Source organism: Trichomycterus rosablanca, chromosome 23 (genome assembly GCF_030014385.1).
Source record: "Trichomycterus rosablanca isolate fTriRos1 chromosome 23, fTriRos1.hap1, whole genome shotgun sequence".
In the NCBI taxonomy this organism is placed as follows: Eukaryota; Metazoa; Chordata; class Actinopteri; order Siluriformes; family Trichomycteridae; genus Trichomycterus; species Trichomycterus rosablanca.
Window position 1 is genome coordinate 15,256,863 of NC_086010.1, and position 21,391 is coordinate 15,278,253.

At 43.5% G+C, this 21,391-nt stretch overlaps 1 protein-coding gene across 1 annotated transcript; it reads right to left on the bottom strand.

Annotated features, from left to right (window-relative positions):
* Positions 1-463: 463 nt before the first annotated feature.
* Positions 464-19,270, bottom strand: slc51a (solute carrier family 51 member A). The gene is made up of 8 exons (XM_062985822.1): positions 19,093-19,270; positions 11,707-11,858; positions 8,769-8,842; positions 6,156-6,314; positions 5,832-5,943; positions 4,023-4,169; positions 1,021-1,126; positions 464-922 (listed from the first exon to the last, which is right to left on the bottom strand). The coding sequence occupies exons 1-8, from the start codon at positions 19,163-19,165 to the stop codon at positions 777-779; spliced, it is 969 nt and encodes a 322-aa protein (XP_062841892.1). The 5' UTR covers positions 19,166-19,270; the 3' UTR covers positions 464-776.
* Positions 19,271-21,391: the final 2,121 nt, after the last annotated feature.

A 21,391-nucleotide genomic window follows, 5' to 3' on the forward strand; every position in this document is an offset into this window, starting at 1 on the left:
CTCTGCCTTTCCGACCGGGCTGGGCGGCTGCATGAACGACGATCGGCTGTTGTTCAGGGTTAGAGGGTAAGAAAGTCGGATCATAGGTCCTCATAACTGGCGCGACTGCGGCCCCCGCTGGCTGACTGATGCCGCCTGCACAGGGCTGAGGAATAATGCCGATGGGGGTGTTGCCCTCAGTACACAATGCCCGCCAAGTGTATGAACTCGACTCGTGCAGGTGAAAAATGCGGTCTGTACTGACTATAGATTACAGTATAGAGGACGCAATCAGGGTAATTGGACACGACTAGACTGAGGGATAAAAATTGGGGGGGGGAAAAAGAGGGGGAAAATAAATAAATAAATAAATATATATATATAAAACACTGGAAATCTTTGTATTTTTCTTGTATTACTTTGTATTTGTATTACATTACAAAATGTCCCAACATTTAAAAAAAAAAAAAAAACATATTAACCATTATGTTCTGTATAGATTTATTAAACATTTTGCAAAAAGAATATAGATAACAATAATAAATGTAATACATTTCATCATTTTTATGCAATTATTGCTTATAATGTGCACTTATGTGCGTTCTGAATATAGTTAACAGGTTTTATAACCCATACACATGTAAAACATTTCATAATTCACATCACAAAATGTGAATATTCAACGCATACTGGAAACACTAATGGATAAATACAAAACAATCCATGTAATAGATCTACTCGTTGATGAATATAAAAATAATTTGCTCATCAGTACATAAAGCACCCGTTTCCTCCTCTCATGCTGGACATTCGGTCGAGAGAACCATCTTCTTTTCCTCGTCGGTCTGCTCGTCGGGTAGCGGGTCGTACCTGCGACGGTACAGCATCCGAGTCACGAGCGTGATGATGAACATCTCCAAAATCAGAAGCTGCTGACTCATCACTGGATAAACCAAAAATAATCAGAGGTCTTGCTTTTCAAATGTTAGAATACATATTCTAGGTTACGTAATTATGAAAAGCGATTGAAATGGCACTTACAGTAACCTCTGGTTTGGGAGGAGTACGGTGGTGCACAGGCGATGATTCCATTCATGGCCAGAATATTAATGATGGCAGACTGCAGCTGGCTGAGCACCAAAATCAGCTGAAAAGAACCACAGAAGCTTCATCAATACAGATCTGTAATGATCAGGTTTTAACATGCATAATCATTTCCAGTTTCCTATAGGATAAGGAGAGCTGTAGAGCTTATTGTTACCCAGCCAGCGGTGGATTCTTCGTGTACCTCCACTACCTGTAATGGTAGCAGTACGAGCCCTATTTGACCAGACAGAGGTCAGGTTTTTTAGTCACAATAAGAAAAGAACCCTGCTTTCTTTTTGTAATAGGATTTCAGGTTGCATTTCCTGATGCAGCGGCGGGCCGTGTTAGGTGACTGTGTGTTTCTGAAGTACTCCCAAACCCATTCGCTCTTTTTATCACTGAGCGCTGGAAGGTCACTCACATTCATCAGAGGTTACTTGGCTTGATTTATAAATACTGAGTTTTCATTAGATTCCATGAATCTTTTTACACTATTATGTACAGTAGATAGTAAAAGACCATTTACATTTTCAGCTTTTATCCAAAGCGACATACAGTACTATGACAACATACTGTCTAAGCAATTAAGGGTTAAGGGCCTTGCTCAAGGGCCCAACAGTGACAACCTAGCAGTGGTGGGGCTTGATCCAGCGACTTTTTGATTACTAGTCAAGGCTACAATTGCCCTATGACCAATCTCCATTACTAATTACTAATTTATCCGCTAATTGTGAAATGATTCAAACCAGAAACGGCGTCGACTTCTCTGGGCTCGGAGGCATCTAGGATGGACCATTGGGCTGATATGACCACATGGGTGAGGGATTACTTGGGCAAACCTTTGTCAAGCACTACAATACAGAGTTACAGTGTATCACAAAAGTGAGTACACCCCTCACATTTCTGCAGATATTTAAGTATATCTTTTCATGGGACAACACTGACAAAATGACACTTTGACACAATGAAAAGTAGTCTGTGTGCAGCTTATATAACAGTGTAAATTTATTCTTCCCTCAAAATAACTCAATATACAGCCATTAATGTCTAAACCACCGGCAACAAAAGTGAGTACACCCCTTAGTTAAAGTTCCTGAAGTGTCAATATTTTGTGTGGCCACCATTATTTCCCAGAACTGCCTTAACTCTCCTGGGCATGGAGTTTACCAGAGCTTCACAGGTTGCCACTGGAATGCTTTTCCACTCCTCCATGACGACATCACGGAGCTGGCGGATATTCGAGACTTTGCGCTCCTCCACCTTCCGGTTGAGGATGCCCCAAAGATGTTCTATTGGGTTTAGGTCTGGAGACATGCTTGGCCAGTCCATCACCTTTACCCTCAGCCTCTTCAATAAAGCAGTGGCCGTCTTAGAGGTGTGTTTGGGGTCATTATCATGCTGGAACACTGCCCTGCGACCCAGTTTCCGGAGGGAGGGGATCATGCTCTGCTTCAGTATTTCACAGTACATATTGGAGTTCATGTGTCCCTCAATGAAATGTAACTCCCCAACACCTGCTGCACTCATGCAGCCCCAGATTATGGCATTCCCACCACCATGCTTGACTGTAGGCATGACACACTTATCTTTGTACTCCTCACCTGATTGCCGCCACACATGCTTGAGACCATCTGAACCAAACAATCTCATCAGACCATAGGACATGGTTTCAGTAATCCATGTCCTTTGTTGACATGTCTTCAGCAAACTGTTTGCGGGCTTTCTTGTGTAGAGACTTCAGAAAAGGCTTCCTTCTGGGGTGACAGCCATGCAGACCAATTTGATGTAGTGTGCGGCGTATGGTCTGAGCACTGACAGGCTGACCCCCCACCTTTTTAATCTCTGCAGCAATGCTGACAGCACTCCTGCGCCTATCTTTCAAAGACAGCAGTTGGATGTGACGCTGAGCACGTGCACTCAGCTTCTTTGGACGACCAACGCGAGGTCTGTTCTGAGTGGACCCTGCTCTTTTAAAACGCTGGATGATCTTGGCCACTGTGCTGCAGCTCAGTTTCAGGGTGTTGGCAATCTTCTTGTAGCCTTGGCCATCTTCATGTAGCGCAACAATTCGTCTTTTAAGATCCTCAGAGAGTTCTTTGCCATGAGGTGCCATGTTGGAACTTTCAGTGACCAGTATGAGAGAGTGTGAGAGCTGTACTACTAAATTGAACACACCTGCTCCCTATGCACACCTGAGACCTAGTAACACTAACAAATCACATGACATTTTGGAGGGAAAATGACAAGCAGTGCTCAATTTGGACATTTAGGGGTGTAGTCTCTTAGGGGTGTACTCACTTTTGTTGCCGGTGGTTTAGACATTAATGGCTGTATATTGAGTTATTTTGAGGGAAGAATAAATTTACACTGTTATATAAGCTGCACACAGACTACTTTTCATTGTGTCAAAGTGTCATTTTGTCAGTGTTGTCCCATGAAAAGATATACTTAAATATCTGCAGAAATGTGAGGGGTGTACTCACTTTTGTGATACACTGTACATGCACAAATGCCATATCCAGAAGTGGTGCCATATCTAGAACATGTCTTATGTTAACGTTATACAGAAATGGTGTCGACTTCTCTGGGCTCGGAGGCATCTAGGATGGACCATTGTGCTGATATGACCACATGGGTGAGGGATTACTTGGGCAAAACAGTGTAACTTAATAGATTTTATGTACTTTATTAAACAACCCATTCACTCTTAAGTTAGTCCAAACACGACCAGGTGTGCCTGTAGGGTGCACGGTAGGGCAGGCAGCATTATAGACCACTTGGCCACCTAAACACCCAGTGACTTACCTATAGCAGACCTACATATAGTATAATTACATACACATATTAGCTTATTACTGGTTTGCATGTTCTAAACACATAGGCAAGAATAGGTAATAGGGCTAATAAAGAATTTAGGGGTATTAGGGGTGAGGGATTAGTGCAATGCAGATACTTACTTGATACATGGCATACTTGGGGACGATCTTCAGGCTGTGTAAGGTGTTGCGCAGATGCATGAACATGATGGCAACAGGCCAGAGGGCGATGATGGTAAGGACGCCCACGCCGGGGTTTATCCAGATAGCGGCGCCAGTGATGCTCATCTGCGGAACAGGAACAATTATGGCATCGTCTATGCATTTACATATACACCATACGGTCGAATGTATTTTCACACCCGACCAAAAGCTTGTTGGACATTTCATTTCAAAAAAGTTGGGACGGGGGCAATTTAGAGCTAGTAATGAGGTGAGAGAACTAAATAATGATGTGATTCCAAACAGGTGATTGTAATCAAGGAATTCAAGGAATCTGGAGGAATTTTAGTGTGTAAAGGCCAAGGGTGCAAGCTTAAGCTGATCGCCCGTGATCTTCCATTCCTCAGACGGCACTGCATCGAGAACCGCCACTCAACAATAGCTGATATGACCACATGGGTGAGGGATTACTTGGGCAAACCTTTGTCGAGCACTACAATACAGAGTTACATGCACAAATACCACTTAAAACTTTACTGTGCAAAAAACAAGCCATGTCCAGAAGTGGCGTTGACTTCTCTGGGCTCGGAGGCATCTAGGATGGACCACTGTGCTGATATGACCACATGGGTGAGGGATTACTTGGACAAACCTTTGTCGAGCACTACAATACAGAGTTACATGCACAAATGCCACTTTAAACTTTACTGCGTGAAAAAGAAGCCTTATATTAACCATGTCCAGAAGCGACGTCGATTTCTCTGGGCTCGGAGGCATCTAGGATGGACCATTGTGCTGATATGACCACATGGGTGAGGGATTACTTGGGCAAACCTTTGTCGAGCACTACAATACAGAGTTACATGCACAAATACCATATCCAGAAGTGGTGCCATATCCAAAACATGTCTTATCTTAACCATATCCAGAAGTGGCGTCGACTTCTCTGGGCTCGGAGGCATCTAGGATGGACCACTGTGCTGATATGACCACATGGGTGAGGGATTACTTGGGCAAACCTTTGCCGAGCACTACAATACAGAGTTACATGCACAAATGCCACTTTAAACTTTACTGCGTGAAAAAGAAGCCTTATATTAACCATGTCCAGAAGCGACGTCGATTTCTCTGGGCTCGGAGGCATCTAGGATGGACCACTGTTCTGATATGACCACATGGGTGAGGGATTACTTGGGCAAACATGCACAAATGCCACTTTAAACTTTACTGCGCGAAAAAGAAGCCTTTCGTTAACCCCGTCCAGAAGCGACGTCGATTTCTCTGGGCTCGGAGGCATCCAGGATGGACCGTCACACATTGGAAACACAGTGTATTGTGATCGTGTGTGTTGGGTGTTGACATCTAGGCATATTTCCAATGTATGTATTCCATTCGGCCTGCCATCTGTTTCTAATATAGTTGTTTACTGTTGGTTTTAGGTCTGAAGATGGGAGTTTATGCTCTGTTGTGTTGCTTGCTTTTTTTATTCCAGGTATGTCTGTTGGAATTTGTGCCCATATAGTCAAAAAGAGCGCTCGCGTGGCTGGAACCGATGGTGATAAAAGCCTCATTTGATGTTCTAGTTCATACCAAAGCTGTTTATAGAGGTTTATAGCGCCTTCCCTAAACTGTTGGAGCATATAGTTCCTAATAGAATTGATTGATTTTTACATCTGTTAGCAATTGTTAAAGAGGTGTCCCAATACTTTTGTCCAATGCACTTATAAAACAGTGACAAATACATTTCCAGGACTGTACGACGTGTGCTTCCAAAACTGGTCTACTTACGTCAGTCACATCATAGTTGCCATTGGTCCACAGGATGATTGACAGGATTGTGAAGACCACCTTGAGCAGTGCAAACTGGAATGAGCCCAGTTTCAGCATAAATAGAGACCGCCTAAAAAAAAGTACAATGACTATTACCATTCATGTGACTGGCAAAAAATAAAACTGAGCCATTTGCTGCACCAATGAACGTGAAATTTAAATGACTGTGAATTATTAAGCACATTATTGTTAACGTGTGGATGTTCAGGACTCTTCTCAGGTCTCTCTTTATCTTTCCAGACATGTGTTTTGATTTATGTATCATCATTGCGAGCTGATTACCGTGTGATGGGTACATGCGGCAGGCAGGGGCAGCAGCAGCAACACGGCCCCGTGCTGATCCGTAGGGTCTTATTCTCCGAGCGCTTTAAGAACGCGTCGTCGCCTCCGCATTCTTCGATCATCAGGATCAGGAACTTGAACACCACGATCGCGAAGTACCTGCGACAAGGTAGATTTAATATAAGCTCAGTTACATCCATGCACACCGTATGTCCAAAAGAATCCGTTCATATGAAAGCCCTACCGCCTTCTTGTGAGGTCAGGCACCTGTGATGAACAAGAAAGCCTTGCTCACAGTCAACATTCCAAATCATCCCGGTGGTTTTCAAACAAAGGTTTTCAGGTCAGGGCTCTGTATAGTCTTGTCCAATCAGATCATGTTTTTATTGACCTTGCTTTCTGCACAGAGGTACAGTCATACTGGAGGAAAGGGAAATGGCTTTTCCCAAACAGTAGCCACATACAGGGGTTGGACAAAATAACTGAAACACCTGTCATTTTAGTGTGGGAGGTTTCATGGCTAAATTGGACCAGTCTGGTGGCCAATCTTCATTAATTGCACATTGCACCAGTAAGAGCAGAGTGTGAAGGTTCAATTAGCAGGGTAAGAGCACAGTTTTGCTCAAAATATTGCAATGCACACAACATTATGGGTGACATACCAGAGTTCAAAAGAGGACAAATTGTTGGTGCACGTCTTGCTGGCGCATCTGTGACCAAGACAGCAAGTCTTTGTGATGTATCAAGAGCCACGGTATCCAGGGTAATGTCAGCATACCACCAAGAAGGACAAACCACATCCAACAGGATTAACTGTGGACGCAAGAGGAAGCTGTCTGAAAGGGATGTTCGGGTGCTAACCCGGATTGTATCCAAAAAACATAAAACCACGGCTGCCCAAATCACGGCAGAATTAAATGTGCACCTCAACTCTCCTGTTTCCACCAGAACTGTCCGTCGGGAGCTCCACAGGGTCAATATACACGGCCGGGCTCCTATAGCCAAACCTTTGGTCACTCGTGCCAATGCCAAACGTCGGTTTCAATGGTGCAAGGAGCGCAAATCTTGGGCTGTGGACAATGTGAAACATGTATTGTTCTCTGATGAGTCCACCTTTACTGTTTTCCCCACATCCGGGAGAGTTACGGTGTGGAGAAGCCCCAAAGAAGCGTACCACCCAGACTGTTGCATGCCCAGAGTGAAGCATGGGGGTGGATCAGTGATGGTTTGGGCTGCCATATCATGGCATTCCCTTGGCCCAATACTTGTGCTAGATGGGCGCGTCACTGCCAAGGACTACCGAACCATTCTGGAGGACCATGTGCATCCAATGGCAGTGCCGTGTATCAGGATGACAATGCACCAATACACACAGCAAGACTGGTGAAAGATTGCTTTGATGAACATGAAAGTGAAGTTGAACATCTCCCATGGCCTGCACAGTCACCAGATCTAAATATTATTGAGCCACTTTGGGGTGTTTTGGAGAAGCGAGTCAGGAAACGTTTTCCTCCACCAGCATCACGTAGTGGCCACTATCCTGCAAGAAGAATGGCTTAAAATCCCTCTGACCACTGTGCAGGACTTGTATATGTCATTTCCAAGACGAATTGACGCTGTATTGGCCGCAAAAGGAGGCCCTACACCATACTAATAAATTATTGTGGTCTAAAACCAGGTGTTTCAGTTATTTTGTCCAACCCCTGTACTTTACATAACTGACTTTATATCTGATAGGACTGAGCCCTGATGTGAATATAGTGATACTAAAACATGAAAATGAAATGAAATTATTATAACATTTTTTAAATCTGAAACAGAAGAGTAATGATTTGGTCGATTTAATTCTACTAATATAACATAAAAAAAAACATTTGCCAATAATTTTATAGACCCCAGCAAGCAGGTGCCCACATGCCTCAGAACTTAACATAGTTTTAGCCATATAGTGTATAACAAATGGAGCTAAATACTTGTTGCCTGCTTACTGGAGATGCTTTTTTTCTCTCTTGGTGTGGTAATGAATGCCTGATTTTAATGATATAGAATGAAATTAATTCGAAATAAATTTCCATCAATGCAATGGCGAGCTTCTACCACCAGGGGGAGACAATGCGGCTTTTAATAATAACGGTTTTGTAAAACGTAAACGTGAAACGATTTTGATTGATTATTTTTGCTAATAAATAATGAGCAATGGACTATTTTTGGACCACAATAAAATTGGTAAATTGGTGCTTTGATTATGTTGGAGGGTGCTTTCTAAATCGGTACAAAACCTCTAACAAGTGGCATAAATTGGTTTGATGTCTGTTGACTGAACGCCACAGCCGAAGATTCATCTCATTTTTCTACCTAGCAATAAGTCAGTGACCCCTGTGCCCTGTGGACGGGGACATCATCACGAGACTGTCCCTGTTAAGCCCCAAACCGGGGCTTGTTCAGACTCTAACCCAGGAGCTGAACCCCTGTGTTATACGCAGGTGTCCAGTTTAGATTTACAGTGTGTGACTGTTCCCACTAATATTTGTTGACCCACATGCTAGCAAAACACCCCCCAAAGCCCAAAAGAGCCACCAGACTCCTTCAGTGTCACCTTTGCCCTCAACTTACGTGGCTGAAGTCATGTCTGTAAACATTGTAGCTTTGGGAATCCACATGCCCAAACATGACATTGCACCGATAACCTGCACAAAACACAGTATACACTTTGTCAGATCAAAGACATTCAGATCAGCTGATCAGTGGTGTCTGGAAAAAAAAAAAAAAAAAAAAAAACCTTATAATATATATATATATATATACGTATATATATATTGTACACATAAATAAAAAAAAATAAAAAAATGACATGACAAAATAAAAAAATTAAAAATGACATATATATATATAAACAAAATAAAAAATGACATATATACTGTATATATACAGTATATACAAAAGTCCCTTTGCTCAAGAAGGCTCATGTACAGTTTGAAGTTTGCCAATGAACACCTGAATGATTCAGAGAAAGCTTGGGAGAATGTGATATTGTCAGATGAGACCAAAATTGAGCTCTTTGGCATCAACTCCACTCGCCGTGTTTGGAGGCAGAGAAATGCCCGGTGGGGATGGTGTTCTTGGGGTCTTATCCAGCATTTCTCTGCTCCCAGCTCCCTTGAGATCATTGATAAGCTCCTCCCGTGTAATTCTGGACTGACCTCACCTTTCTCAGAATCATTCTTACCCCACCAGGTGAGATCTTGCATGGAGCTCCAGAGTGAGGGTGATTGACTGTGATCTTGTATTTCTTCCATTTTCGAATTATCGCACCAACAGTGGTCTCTTTCTCACCAAGCTTCTTGCTGATGGTCTTGTAGCCCATTCCAGCCTTGTGCAGGTCTACAATCTTGTCCCTGACATCCTTTGATAGCTCTTTGGTCTTGCCCATGGTGGTCGAGAGATTTGAATGGAAGAAACTGATTCTGTGACAGGAGTCTTTTATACAGGGACAGGACTAATTTGTGTGCCTTTTGTGCACATAACCGGTCTGTGGGGGTCAGAATTCTTGCTGGTTGGTAGGGGATCAAATACTTATTTCCCTTAATTAAATACAAATTAATTTATAACTTTTTTTTTTTTTCTGGATTTTTTGTTGATATTCTGTCTCTCTCTGTTACAATAAACCTTCCATAAAAATTATAGACTGTTCAAGTCTTTGTAAGGGGGTAAACTTACAAAATCAGCAGGGGATCAAATACTTATTTTCCCCCACTGTATATAGACAAAATAAAAAATGACTTTTATATATATATTAGGGCTGTCGAAGTTAACGCGATAATAACGCATTAACGCAATCTCAATTTAACGCGATTTAAAAAAATAGTGCCGTTAACGCAAATTCTAGTTCATGTTGAGACTTGACTGGTAGAACCAACGTTTTAATGTCGGACTTGACCCCGTTGTTCATTTGCGGTTTGTTAAAATAATATAACTGAGCGTCGTAGGGATGCACTTGCATAATAAAGAAATAAATACACGGTATATTCACAAGTTGTCGGGAGCAAAACACTTTATTAACTTAATCTGTTACGGCACTGAATACCGGAGTCAAGCACGCTAGTCCATGAACTATGGAAGCCCCAAAGGGTCAAAACACACTCACTTCGTGTAGAAACGTCCATCAAACCATTGTCACGATACAAGCACAGAAAAGTCTGTTACAATAACTACGCCTTATCCCACCTAAAGCACCTCTGATCTACAATGTTTGCTGATGGAGAAATTTTAACCTACAATCTGACATATATAGGAAGTCAAGGGTCTCTGCTGGATAGTATTACTGCCTAGTATGTGAGTGAATAAAACTCCCTTACAGTTTTCTCTTGTCCCAGCAGTTTTTAACATAAGTACATTTAGCATAAAATGTGTTCACCATTTTAATGGTAACATTTCACTTAAAAATCCTTGTTTTCTATAACATTTACACAGATTTTATTTAATGCGATGAATCGCGATTAACTATATGAAATTCTGAGATTAATCGCGATAAAAAATTTTAATCGTTTGACAGCCCTAATATATATATATACACAAAATAAAAAAATTACTAATATATAGGCTAATATAAAAGGCCTACCACTAAAATTTGGAATATATACTGTATATGAAATTTATTTTGTGGTACTGTGGTAGCCTACTTGGGCTATCAATCGAAAGGTTGAGAGTTTGAATCCCATCTCTGCCCAACCTTCTCTGCTCCAAGGATTCTGTACAATGGCTGACCCTGTGCTTTGACCCCCAGTAAAAAAAAAAAAATTGCACTGTACTATACACCTGTATACATATATACAGGTGTATAGTACTATATATCACTATACATATACACAGTATATTTATTGTGGAATTGACATTTTAGTCATTTCCAACTCCTGTCGCTGGCACTACCTCCATTCTAAGCAATCACACGTTCTCTCTGACATCTGCCCAGTTTCTTTTCACCTGCCAGTGTTTGGTTCCAACACAAAACCTTGTGACTCACTCGGGAGCCTGGAACAGTCCCTGAAGGTTTGCACATCGCAGCCGTAAATGGAGAAGACCTTGTTTGACTCTCCCTCCCTCTAACACGGTCAATTGTGATGTGCCCAATGAATCTGAACACTCCACAGTGCCCTGTTGGCATGTTTGAGTCCAGCAATTTGGGTGATAAGGCCTGGCTCTTGATTCCAATACTGCCTCAAGCAGCAAACTACTGTACTAAACAGTGAGGCAACTTTTACTCAATACTACAGTCTTAGTTTGGTGTGGACTACTAGGAGGACCTCTTACTGTTATAAATAATGAAAAGTCCAGGCTTTCAGAAACTCATTTTGGGCTGCCCTCAAGTGCACTCCTGTTCATGCCTGAGATGTTGTTCCTAACAGATGCCTCACTTACCACTTTGATCCATATTTTGTCTATAAATACTTTGAACAATAATGTGGCTAAATGAGCCAAACCCTCTTCAAAGGGATGTCCACATACATTCGGTCACAAAGAACCGTGGCTCTTTACATTTTGAAGTAAGCCTCACCGGGGCAGCTCCATTCACCCAGATGATGGCGCTCTTTTTGTTGGAGGAGACGTTCCTGTAGACGTAAATACACTCCTCGATGTAAACCAGCATGGAAACTGTGGCCATGAAGGTCAGGGCCGAGTACAGGACGATACCAAAGACATCGAGTCCTAAAGAAGAGAAAACCAATCAGAATCAGACTAAGCCATGGATGGCATCGGATCATGACCGCCTCAAAAAAATCAAATATACCTTCTACCTTATACATTCACGACAGTGGCACGGCAGGCATAGTCCTGGGTTGGAACCTTACCTCCCTTCATTGTGTGTTATGAGTTTGCCACATTCCATCTGCATCCCTGAGGTTTTATTTGGGCTTCCTGTTTGCTTTAGACCCGCCACAAGCCAGATCTGATATTTTCCCCTGATATTTCCTCCTCCAATTTAGTCTTTTCCTACTTCCTTTTCTCGATCCCTCTGCCGATTCCACCACTTTCCACACTGGGGAAGAAGGCAGCCAGTCCCTCAGACACACGTACACTTAACAGCGGGTTTCTTTACACCAGCAAGCGGTGGATTCTTTACTGTGACTCTCCCGTTTTTCTCCCTTTTAGTGCGTCCAATTGCATCCCGAATGCATCATGCTTCCTCTCCACCGATGCCGATCCCCGCTCTGATCGAGGAGAACGAAGCTAACCCACGCCCCCTCAGACACGTGGGCAGCAGCCGTATGCATCTTGTCACCTACGCTTTGACGAGTGCAGTGCGGATCAGCACTGTGTACGGAGACACACACCCTGACAGCACTCTTTTCCCGTCTCTGTGCAGGCGCCCTATCCGGCTTTTTGATATCCCACCCCTATCTGAATAACAGGCCAATCCAGTCGTTGTTCATGTCGCTATCCAGCCCAGCTGGCAGGCAGAGCCGAGACTCGATATGACGTATTCGTGTTTTTATCGCTGTGCCACCTGAGCGGCTTTTTCGTGGTCAATTAACTCAATTTCCATTTAAATGCAACACGCTCCTCAGGAAAGCTTATTTCTTTGGCAATAGAGCTTTAGGGTACCAACTTTAAAGCAGGGGGGTCTTTCTTGGACAGCATCATATGGCAAAGTAAAGCTTGCTTGACTGTGGAGGGTGACGCCTTTGTTCAAAAAGATCTGAGCTTTTTAAAAGGAGCATCCATGCTATTTTAGGTAAGACGTCAAGCCACATTTTGCATGTTGTAAGAGCTTGGCTTCCTTGTATAAGAGTGCAGGTACTAGACTGGCCTGCCTGCAGTCCATATCTCTTTCTAATTAAAAATAAGTATAAAGATGTGAAGTGCAATATGGCGATGGAGACCTGGAAGTGTTCACCAGAGCTGAGATCTCGAATACATCGTATCGAGGCTGAGCGGCCACACGAACAACGATTGGCCTGTTGTTCAGACAGGGGCGGGATAAAGCCGGATGGGTACTCTATCTCAGACCAGTGCGATTACGACCGCCGCTGGCTGGTCGGTGGCGCCTGCAGGGTGATGGGAAAGGAGTGCGGTAGAGGGTGTGGCTCTCCGTACACAGCGCTGTACTGCACTGCACTGGTCAATTGTAGGTGATAAGATGTTCGATTGCTGTGCACGTGTCGGAGGGGGCGTGGAGCAGCCTCGTCCTCCACAATCGGGAGCAGGGACCAGCATTAGTGAGAGGATGATCGACGGGCGCTAAAGTGTGTCCTGAGTTTGGTGTCATTGCTGGTTGTTTGTATTCACACACAGCCTACCGTACCAAATTTAGAATTAGGGTTATAATGAATGACCAGTTAAGGGTCAACGGTCTTACACAAAACCTTGACGGCAGCTTTTTGGCACCTCTGGGATTCGAAGTACAAAATGTAATCATGATGCCAAGTAATCATGATGCTGAAAGTAATCTGATCCCTCCAGAGGAATCCAAATACAGAAGAAAGTAAATACACAAAGGGCTACAAAGCGGTTCAGGAATCGGCTGTATTCCATTAAGGATGTAATCAAGTCCTGCTGGAAGGACATCAGAGCCTCGGAAAGTTTACAAGCCCTGAAGTTTGGAAAAACGGCAATTGTCTCCAGATCCTAGAAAAAATTGGCACTCGGTGCCAGCCTTTCCTGTTTACCCTTGGAATCTTACAGTAAAACATTTTTACAGATGTGACTCGATAACCGTTCTTCTCTGAGGCAAGACGCCTATTGTTTCACGAGAACGTTTACGAGAACGCGTTCACCGCTGGGACAGAAGCATCCGCGTCCACCCTGGTTTGGATAAACTGGCAGGGTTTCATGATGTTCAAAAGAAGCCGCACATAACGGCTTGGGGAGTTAGAAACAGTTGGGACAGGTTAGAGTCGAGTCCCAGAAACTATTCCAAGTCATGGAGTGGGGGGAGGGAACGCCACATTATACTGCAATCCATCTCAGGGAATCACACTTAGACTCACGATTTCACTAGAAGTAGCCAATCCACCCACTGGTGAAAAGAAATGGAAGTACCTTGGAAAAACCCCATGTAAGCCGCTAGATTCCCATCAGTCCAGAACAGGGGTGTCAAACTCATTTTCACCGAGGGCCACATCAGCATTATGGTGGCCCTCAAAGGGCCGATTGTAACGTATTCTGCTGTGATTGCAGTCTGTTGTTTTTCTTGGAGGCTAAATTCTGCATTTATATCGTCCTACTTTACCACAGACACGGCCTCATAACACAAGAGATGCACCGGTTTTTCTTCCTGAAGCACAAACTTGTTTTCACTTTCATTAAATTTCCTCCTTATGCTTAATTTTCTTACTTATCTTCTTGTACATTTTAGGATCATGTGTAAATATGTGTAACATCATCTACTGGCGGGCTGTGTCACTTTGCAGGTCACAAAATCAGCATGCATTTTGAAAGATGCAGTTTATTTAGGATTTTACAGTGTATTTTTAAGACAATCATTCTGCCCTCACTAATAGTTTATCCCCCTTTCTCAGCTAGACAGACAGACAGACACAGACAGACAGACAGCTCTCTTCAGAATACAGTCGGTTTTATTTGCTTCTCAGCTGTGTGATACACTGTGTGCATCAAAATGAAGTAAAAATACAAACAATAAAAACAATAAAGAACTTAATACAGTACAAGCACACAGCTGTAGTCAAGTGTTACATCTGGTACAATATGAGCTTTAACCAAACGTAAAATAGCGCTAACGAGTTAGCATTTTGTGTGAAGATACTAATTGCTATAGTAACAGTAACAATTGTATTTAATTACGGTAAATTTGTAACTAAAGCACTGTGATATACTCACTAAACATTTACAAACAACTGAGAATATAAACGCCACTACTTACAGACGATGCTTTGGTATTATATTGCAAGATAATTATCTGTATTTATTTATTATTGTTTACATTACTGACTACGCTACTTCGCGTTCTTTTGCAGTAAAAGTCACATGGCTACTCAGCGAGGTCAAAGTTAGTTGCCATGACTACGATGTCGCCAGTTGCACTTAAAGGCGCATTTATAAATTATAAGCGCGTCTCTGTAACGACTCGAACCAAAACGACAATCGTACAGTCGTTTAAGCTCTCGCGGGCCACATAAAATGACGTGGCGGGCCGGATCTGGCCCGCGGGCCGTGAGTTTGACACCCCTGGTCCAGAAGGTCCGTTTGATGCAACATCTTGGTCGTGGTTAAGCAATACCTTTAGCGACACACCGACTTTTGCAATCGGTCAATGCCACAGTTGGGAGTCAAAGTAGCCATTCAAAGTGCAACCTGGCAGTGGTGGGGCTTGAACCGGCGACCTTCTGATTACTAGTCCAGTATTTTAACGACTAGGCAATGGCTTACCCTGATGATACTTTCTCTGTGAGTGAATAACTGATACGCATGATTGGTTCATTGTGGGTTTTCTGATAAATCTGGCAACTTTACAGTGCCCAAGTTAATACGGCTAGTTGGACTGCACCCTTCAAACAGCATATGTACTGTCTCTGTGAAATCCCATTAAACGCATCATGTCAATGGTACCTCCACAAGAAGGGCCTGGGTTCTATTCCCTGGCCGAGCAGTAGTCCCTTCTGTGTGTAGTTTGCATGTTCTCCCTGTGTCAAAACATGCAGTCAGGTCAACTGGAGCTACTAACAATTGGTCTAAGTGTGTGAATGAGTGATGGACTGGCGACCTGTGCAGGGTGTTTCCTGACCTTCGCCCAGTGAATCGGACCCACTGCGACCCAGTGACCCAGACCACACACAGGGAATCGAACCCAGGACCTTCTTGCCGTGCGGCGACAGCGCTACCCACCAAGTCACTGATGTGGACAATGTATTATGTACAGTATATGACAGTGTGTTGGTGTATTCTATTTAAAGTGTGTTGAATTGAGTTACAGTTGGAACAGTGGTCTGGGTTCGATTACTTGCCTGGATAACCAGGGAATTTCTGTTTGCAGTTTCTGTGTGTAGTTTGCATGTTCTCCCTGTCAAAACCATGCAGTCAGGTCAATTGGAGCTACTAAAAATTGGTCTGTGTGTGTGAATGTGTGATGGACTGGCGACCTGTCCAGGGTGTTTCCTGCCTTTCGCCCAATAAATCGGACCCACTGAGACCCAACACACACACACACACAGAAACGACCCTGGCTCTCCGGCCAGGGAATCGAACCCAGGACCTTCTTGCTGTGAGGTGACACTGCTACCCACCAAGCCACTGATGTGGACAATGTATTATGTATATGACAGTGTGTTGGTGTATTCTATTTAAAGTGTGTTGAATTGAGGTACAGTTGGCACAGTGGTCTGGGGTCGATTCCCTTCCCGGACAGCCAGGGTATTTTCTGTGTGGAGTTTGCATGTTCTCCCTGTGTCAAAACCATGCAGTCAGGTCGATTTGAGCTATTAAAACCTGGCCTTAGTGTGTGTGTGTGTGTGTGTGTGTGTGTGTGTGTGTGTGTGTATTTGAATGCGTGATGGACTGACGAACTAGGGTGCTTCCTGTCTTTCGCCCAATAAATCGAACCCACTGCGACCCAAACTACACACAGAAAAGACGGCCAGGGAATCGAACCCAGGACCTTCTTGCTGTGAGGTGACTGCTACCCACAGAGCCACTGTGCCACCCCTACTTGCTTTGAGCAACCCTGACCGGGATGACCTCTTACTAACAATTGGTCTAAGTGTGTGTGTGTGTGATGGACTGGCGACCTGTCCGGGGTGTTTCCTGCCTTTCGCCCAATGAATCGGACCCACTGAAAAGACCCTGGCTGTCCGGGCAGGGAATCGAACCCAGGACCTTCTTGCTGTGAGGGGACAGCGCTACCCACCGAACCACTGATGTGGACAACGTATTATGTATATGACAGTGTGTGGGTGTATATTGAATTGAGGTACGGTGGTGCAGTGAGTCTCACAGTTAGAAGGACTTGGGTGTGGAGTTTGCATGTTCTCCCTGTGTCAAAACCATGCAGTCAGGTCAGTTTGAGCTATTAACAACTGGTCTAAGTGTGTGTGTGTGACGGACTGGCGACCTGTCCGGGGTGTTTCCTGCCTTTCGCCCAATGAATCGGACCCACTGAAAAGACCCTGGCTGTCCGGGCAGGGAATCGAACCCAGGACCTTCTTGCTGTGAGGGGACAGTGCTACCCACAGAGCCACTGATCAGAATGAACTCTTAGTGGACACTAATATGTACAGGGGTTGGTCAAAATAACTGAAACACCTGTCATTTTAGTGTGGGAGGTTTCATGGCTAAATTGGACCAGTCTGGTGGCCAATCTTCATTAATTGCACATTGCACCAGTAAGAGCAGAGTGTGAAGGTTCAATTAGCAGGGTAAGAGCACAGTTTTGCTCAAAATATTGCAATGCACACAACATTATGGGTGACATACCAGAGTTCAAAAGAGGACAAATTGTTGGTGCACGTCTTGCTGGCGCATCTGTGACCAAGACAGCAAGTCTTTGTGATGTATCAAGAGCCACGGTATCCAGGGTAATGTCAGCATACCACCAAGAAGGACAAACCACATCCAACAGGATTAACTGTGGACGCAAGAGGAAGCTGTCTGAAAGGGATGTTCGGGTGCTAACCCGGATTGTATCCAAAAAACATAAAACCACGGCTGCCCAAATCACGGCAGAATTAAATGTGCACCTCAACTCTCCTGTTTCCACCAGAACTGTCCGTCGGGAGCTCCACAGGGTCAATATACACGGCCGGGCTGCTATAGCCAAACCTTTGGTCACTCGTGCCGATGCCAAACGTCGGTTTCAATGGTGCAAGGAGCGCAAATCTTGGGCTGTGGACAATGTGAAACATGTATTGTTCTCTGATGAGTCCACCTTTACTGTTTTCCCCACATCCGGGAGAGTTACGGTGTGGAGAAGCCCCAAAGAAGCGTACCACCCAGACTGTTGCATGCCCAGAGTGAAGCATGGGGGTGGATCAGTGATGGTTTGGGTTGCCATATCATGGCATTCCCTTGGCCCAATACTTGTGCTAGATGGGCGCGTCACTGCCAAGGACTACCGAACCATTCTGGAGGACCATGTGCATCCAATGGCGGTGCCGTGTATCAGGATGACAATGCACCAATACACACAGCAAGACTGGTGAAAGATTGCTTTGATGAACATGAAAGTGAAGTTGAACATCTCCCATGGCCTGCACAGTCACCAGATCTAAATATTATTGAGCCACTTTGGGGTGTTTTGGAGAAGCGAGTCAGGAAACGTTTTCCTCCACCAGCATCACGTAGTGACCTGGCCACTATCCTGCAAGAAGAATGGCTTAAAATCCCTCTGACCACTGTGCAGGACTTGTATATGTCATTTCCAAGACGAATTGACGCTGTATTGGCCGCAAAAGGAGGCCCTACACCATACTAATAAATTATTGTATATGACAATGTGTATGACAATGTGTTAGTGTATTATATTTAAAGCGTGTTGGATTGGCATAGTTCGGATTGAAAGGGCCTGGGTTCGATTCCCTGTGTGAAATTTGCATGTTCTCCCTGCACTTTCCTTTCCTCGCACAAGTTCAAAACCACGCAGTGTGTGTGTGTGTGTGTGTGTGTGTGTGTGTGATGGACAGGCGACCTGTCCAGGGTGTTTCCTCCCTTTCGCCCAATAAATCGGACCCACTGCGACCCTGACCATAATAAATAGGTGGTAAAACAGACAGTGAATGAATGAAATGATGCACACTTTTAAAGGCAGTTAATGGAATGTCATTCTTTGCGAGGTCGCAATTAAAAGAACTAAATAACCAAATGCACAGAAATATAATTTAAAATTAATAAATTAATAAAAACGGATTAATTACTAATTAAAATAAATTCTCTGGGGTGAAGTTAGGGGTGTATATTTTATCTAAAATAATAAAAATAATGTCAAACTTACTTCGAATCACGTCGATAGCAAGAGGAGGCGGCTGAGCACAACTCGGATCAAAACTCCGGTTAGTCGCGTCCATCCTGAAGCGGCACTAAACACAGAACAGAATCAAACCCGCAGCGTAGCAGCTGTTCTCATCCAGCGGCACCTACTTCATCTGAAGTTTAGGGAAACTCTGATCGAACCCAGATTTTACTCTGAAACAGTGAGGTCTGAATTCCTAAATCTCTCTTACCAAACATTTCCCCGCCCCTGCACTCCTGCGAATTTGGTCCTGTCCTTAATCACCCCCACTGCACTGTCTACATCCACATTACCCCGGGTTTACCATGTTTGTGTTAAAATCTGGTCAGTTTACTGGGTTTGTGGGGTTAGTGGGAAATCAGCATGCTTTCTGGGAATCACATGTACCCTGCGCCTCCATGGAAACGCCATGGAATTGGGTCATGTGATGGGACTGAGGGGTTTTACATTCACTACAGTGTGGGTCACCATGTCAAAAATGAGTGTAGTAAAAACACTAAACACACTGTGGTAATTTTGGTTCATTTATACCATTAATAATGGTTAAGATCAAGGTGTGTTGGTGTATTATATTCTGTATTATATAAGTGTTTTGGATTAAGCAGAGGTGGAAAGAGTACTAAAATATTGTACTCAAGTAAAAGTACTATTACTTTAATGAATTTTTACTTAAGTACGAGTAAAATTACTAGTCTAAAAATCTACTCAAGTAAAAAGTAAAAAGTAACTCGTTTAAAATGTACTCAGAGTAAACGTTAGTTACTTTCTTAGCAGGAGGGCGTGTCTCTTCTGTGTAATGCAAACAATATTGCAATTGGATATAAATCTCACAATAGTTGTTTTTAATTAAAATATAATAGAAAAAAACATGTTGATACAACATTTAAAACATTTAGGGCTGTATAATGTGAAATTTTAGTCCCATAAAACTTTTTCAAACTGTATAACCACTAGTGATGTGTCGTAGAATGATTCGATTCTATTGAACGGTCCTTTAAAATGAAACAAAGGAACCGAGTCGCGCTTCTGATAGTCGTTTTATATATATATATATATATATATATATATATATATATATATATATATATACACACGGCTCTTTAAAAGGAACCGAGCTAAAAGATCCGCGATTTTTTTTTAGCGTTTTTTACTCAGTAACGGATGTTATTTAAAACGTCATGCTTCCTCTCCACCAATGCCGATCCCTGCTCTGATTGAGAAGAACGAAGCTAACCCACGCCCCCTCCGACACGTGGGCAGCAGCCGTATGCATCTTATCACCTACGCTTTGACGAGTGCAGCTCAGCGTTGTGTACGGAGAGACACACCCTGAGAGCACTCTTTTCTCATCTCTGCTGGCCATCAATCAGCCAGCAGAGAGACCCTATCCGGCCCATATCTGAACAACAGGCCGGTCGTTGTTCATGTGGCCGCTCAGCCTTAGCCGGCAGGCAGAGCTGAGATCCGATACGATGTATTCGAGATCCCAGCTCTGGTTGCAGCGTGTGTTTTTACTGCTGCGCCACCTGAGCGGCCCCTTGAAGGTCAAGGTCACATAAGGTCTGGCAACACCCAGAAAAACTGGGCGTCTATGTGGGTGATGTCGGCCATACTATTGTCATGGATCGTCGCCCTGTTCAGACGTTTTACAATTACATTTTTGGCATTTAGCAGACACTTTTATCCAAAGCGACTTACAGTACTGTGACAGTATACTGTCTAAGCAATTGAGGGTTAAGGGCCTTGCTTGAGGGTTTAAACTAGCCACCTTTCAATTACTAGTCCAGTACCTCTGGACCGCTAGGCTACAACTGCCCCACATTACATGTAAGGGAGGTCTGGACTGCAGGCAGGCCAAATGAGCATTTGCGATCTTTTACTATAAAGTATGTGGCTTGTCTGGCACATCCATAAAAAGACATCTAGATTGATTTTGAACTTTGTTAACAATTTTGCTGTTTATGCATAAATATTTTCTTTATTTTCTGAATCTATTAATAATGTTATGGACTGTAGACTGTAAATTGTAGACTTGCAATTGTGTGTGTAGAAATGTTGTTCTTGAACTGTTGGCCTATTTATTTTTGCAACTTTCATAGCAGAAGCAAATTGTATCGCCAATATGGCAAATAAATCATGGACCAAATCTGAAGCTGCACATTCTATTCCATACCATACCTGAGATGGGGTTATCTCACTGTTATCTCATAGATGATGTAGCCAGAATCACTGGACGGGACAGGACAGGACTCCCAATCCATCACGCAGACTCGACGGGGAC

Excerpts from the sequence above, each read along its gene's own strand:
- slc51a (XM_062985822.1), bottom strand. The coding sequence starts at position 19,165 with ATGGACGCGACTAACCGGAGTTTTGATCCGAGTTGTGCTCAGCCGCCT. Across the intron at positions 11,859-19,092 it reads TGCTATCGACGTGATTCGAA|GACTCGATGTCTTTGGTATC; the intron begins GTAAGTTTGACA and ends TCTCTTCTTTAG. Across the intron at positions 1,127-4,022 it reads CCAAGTATGCCATGTATCAA|CTGATTTTGGTGCTCAGCCA; the intron begins GTAAGTATCTGC and ends GGTTCTTTTCAG.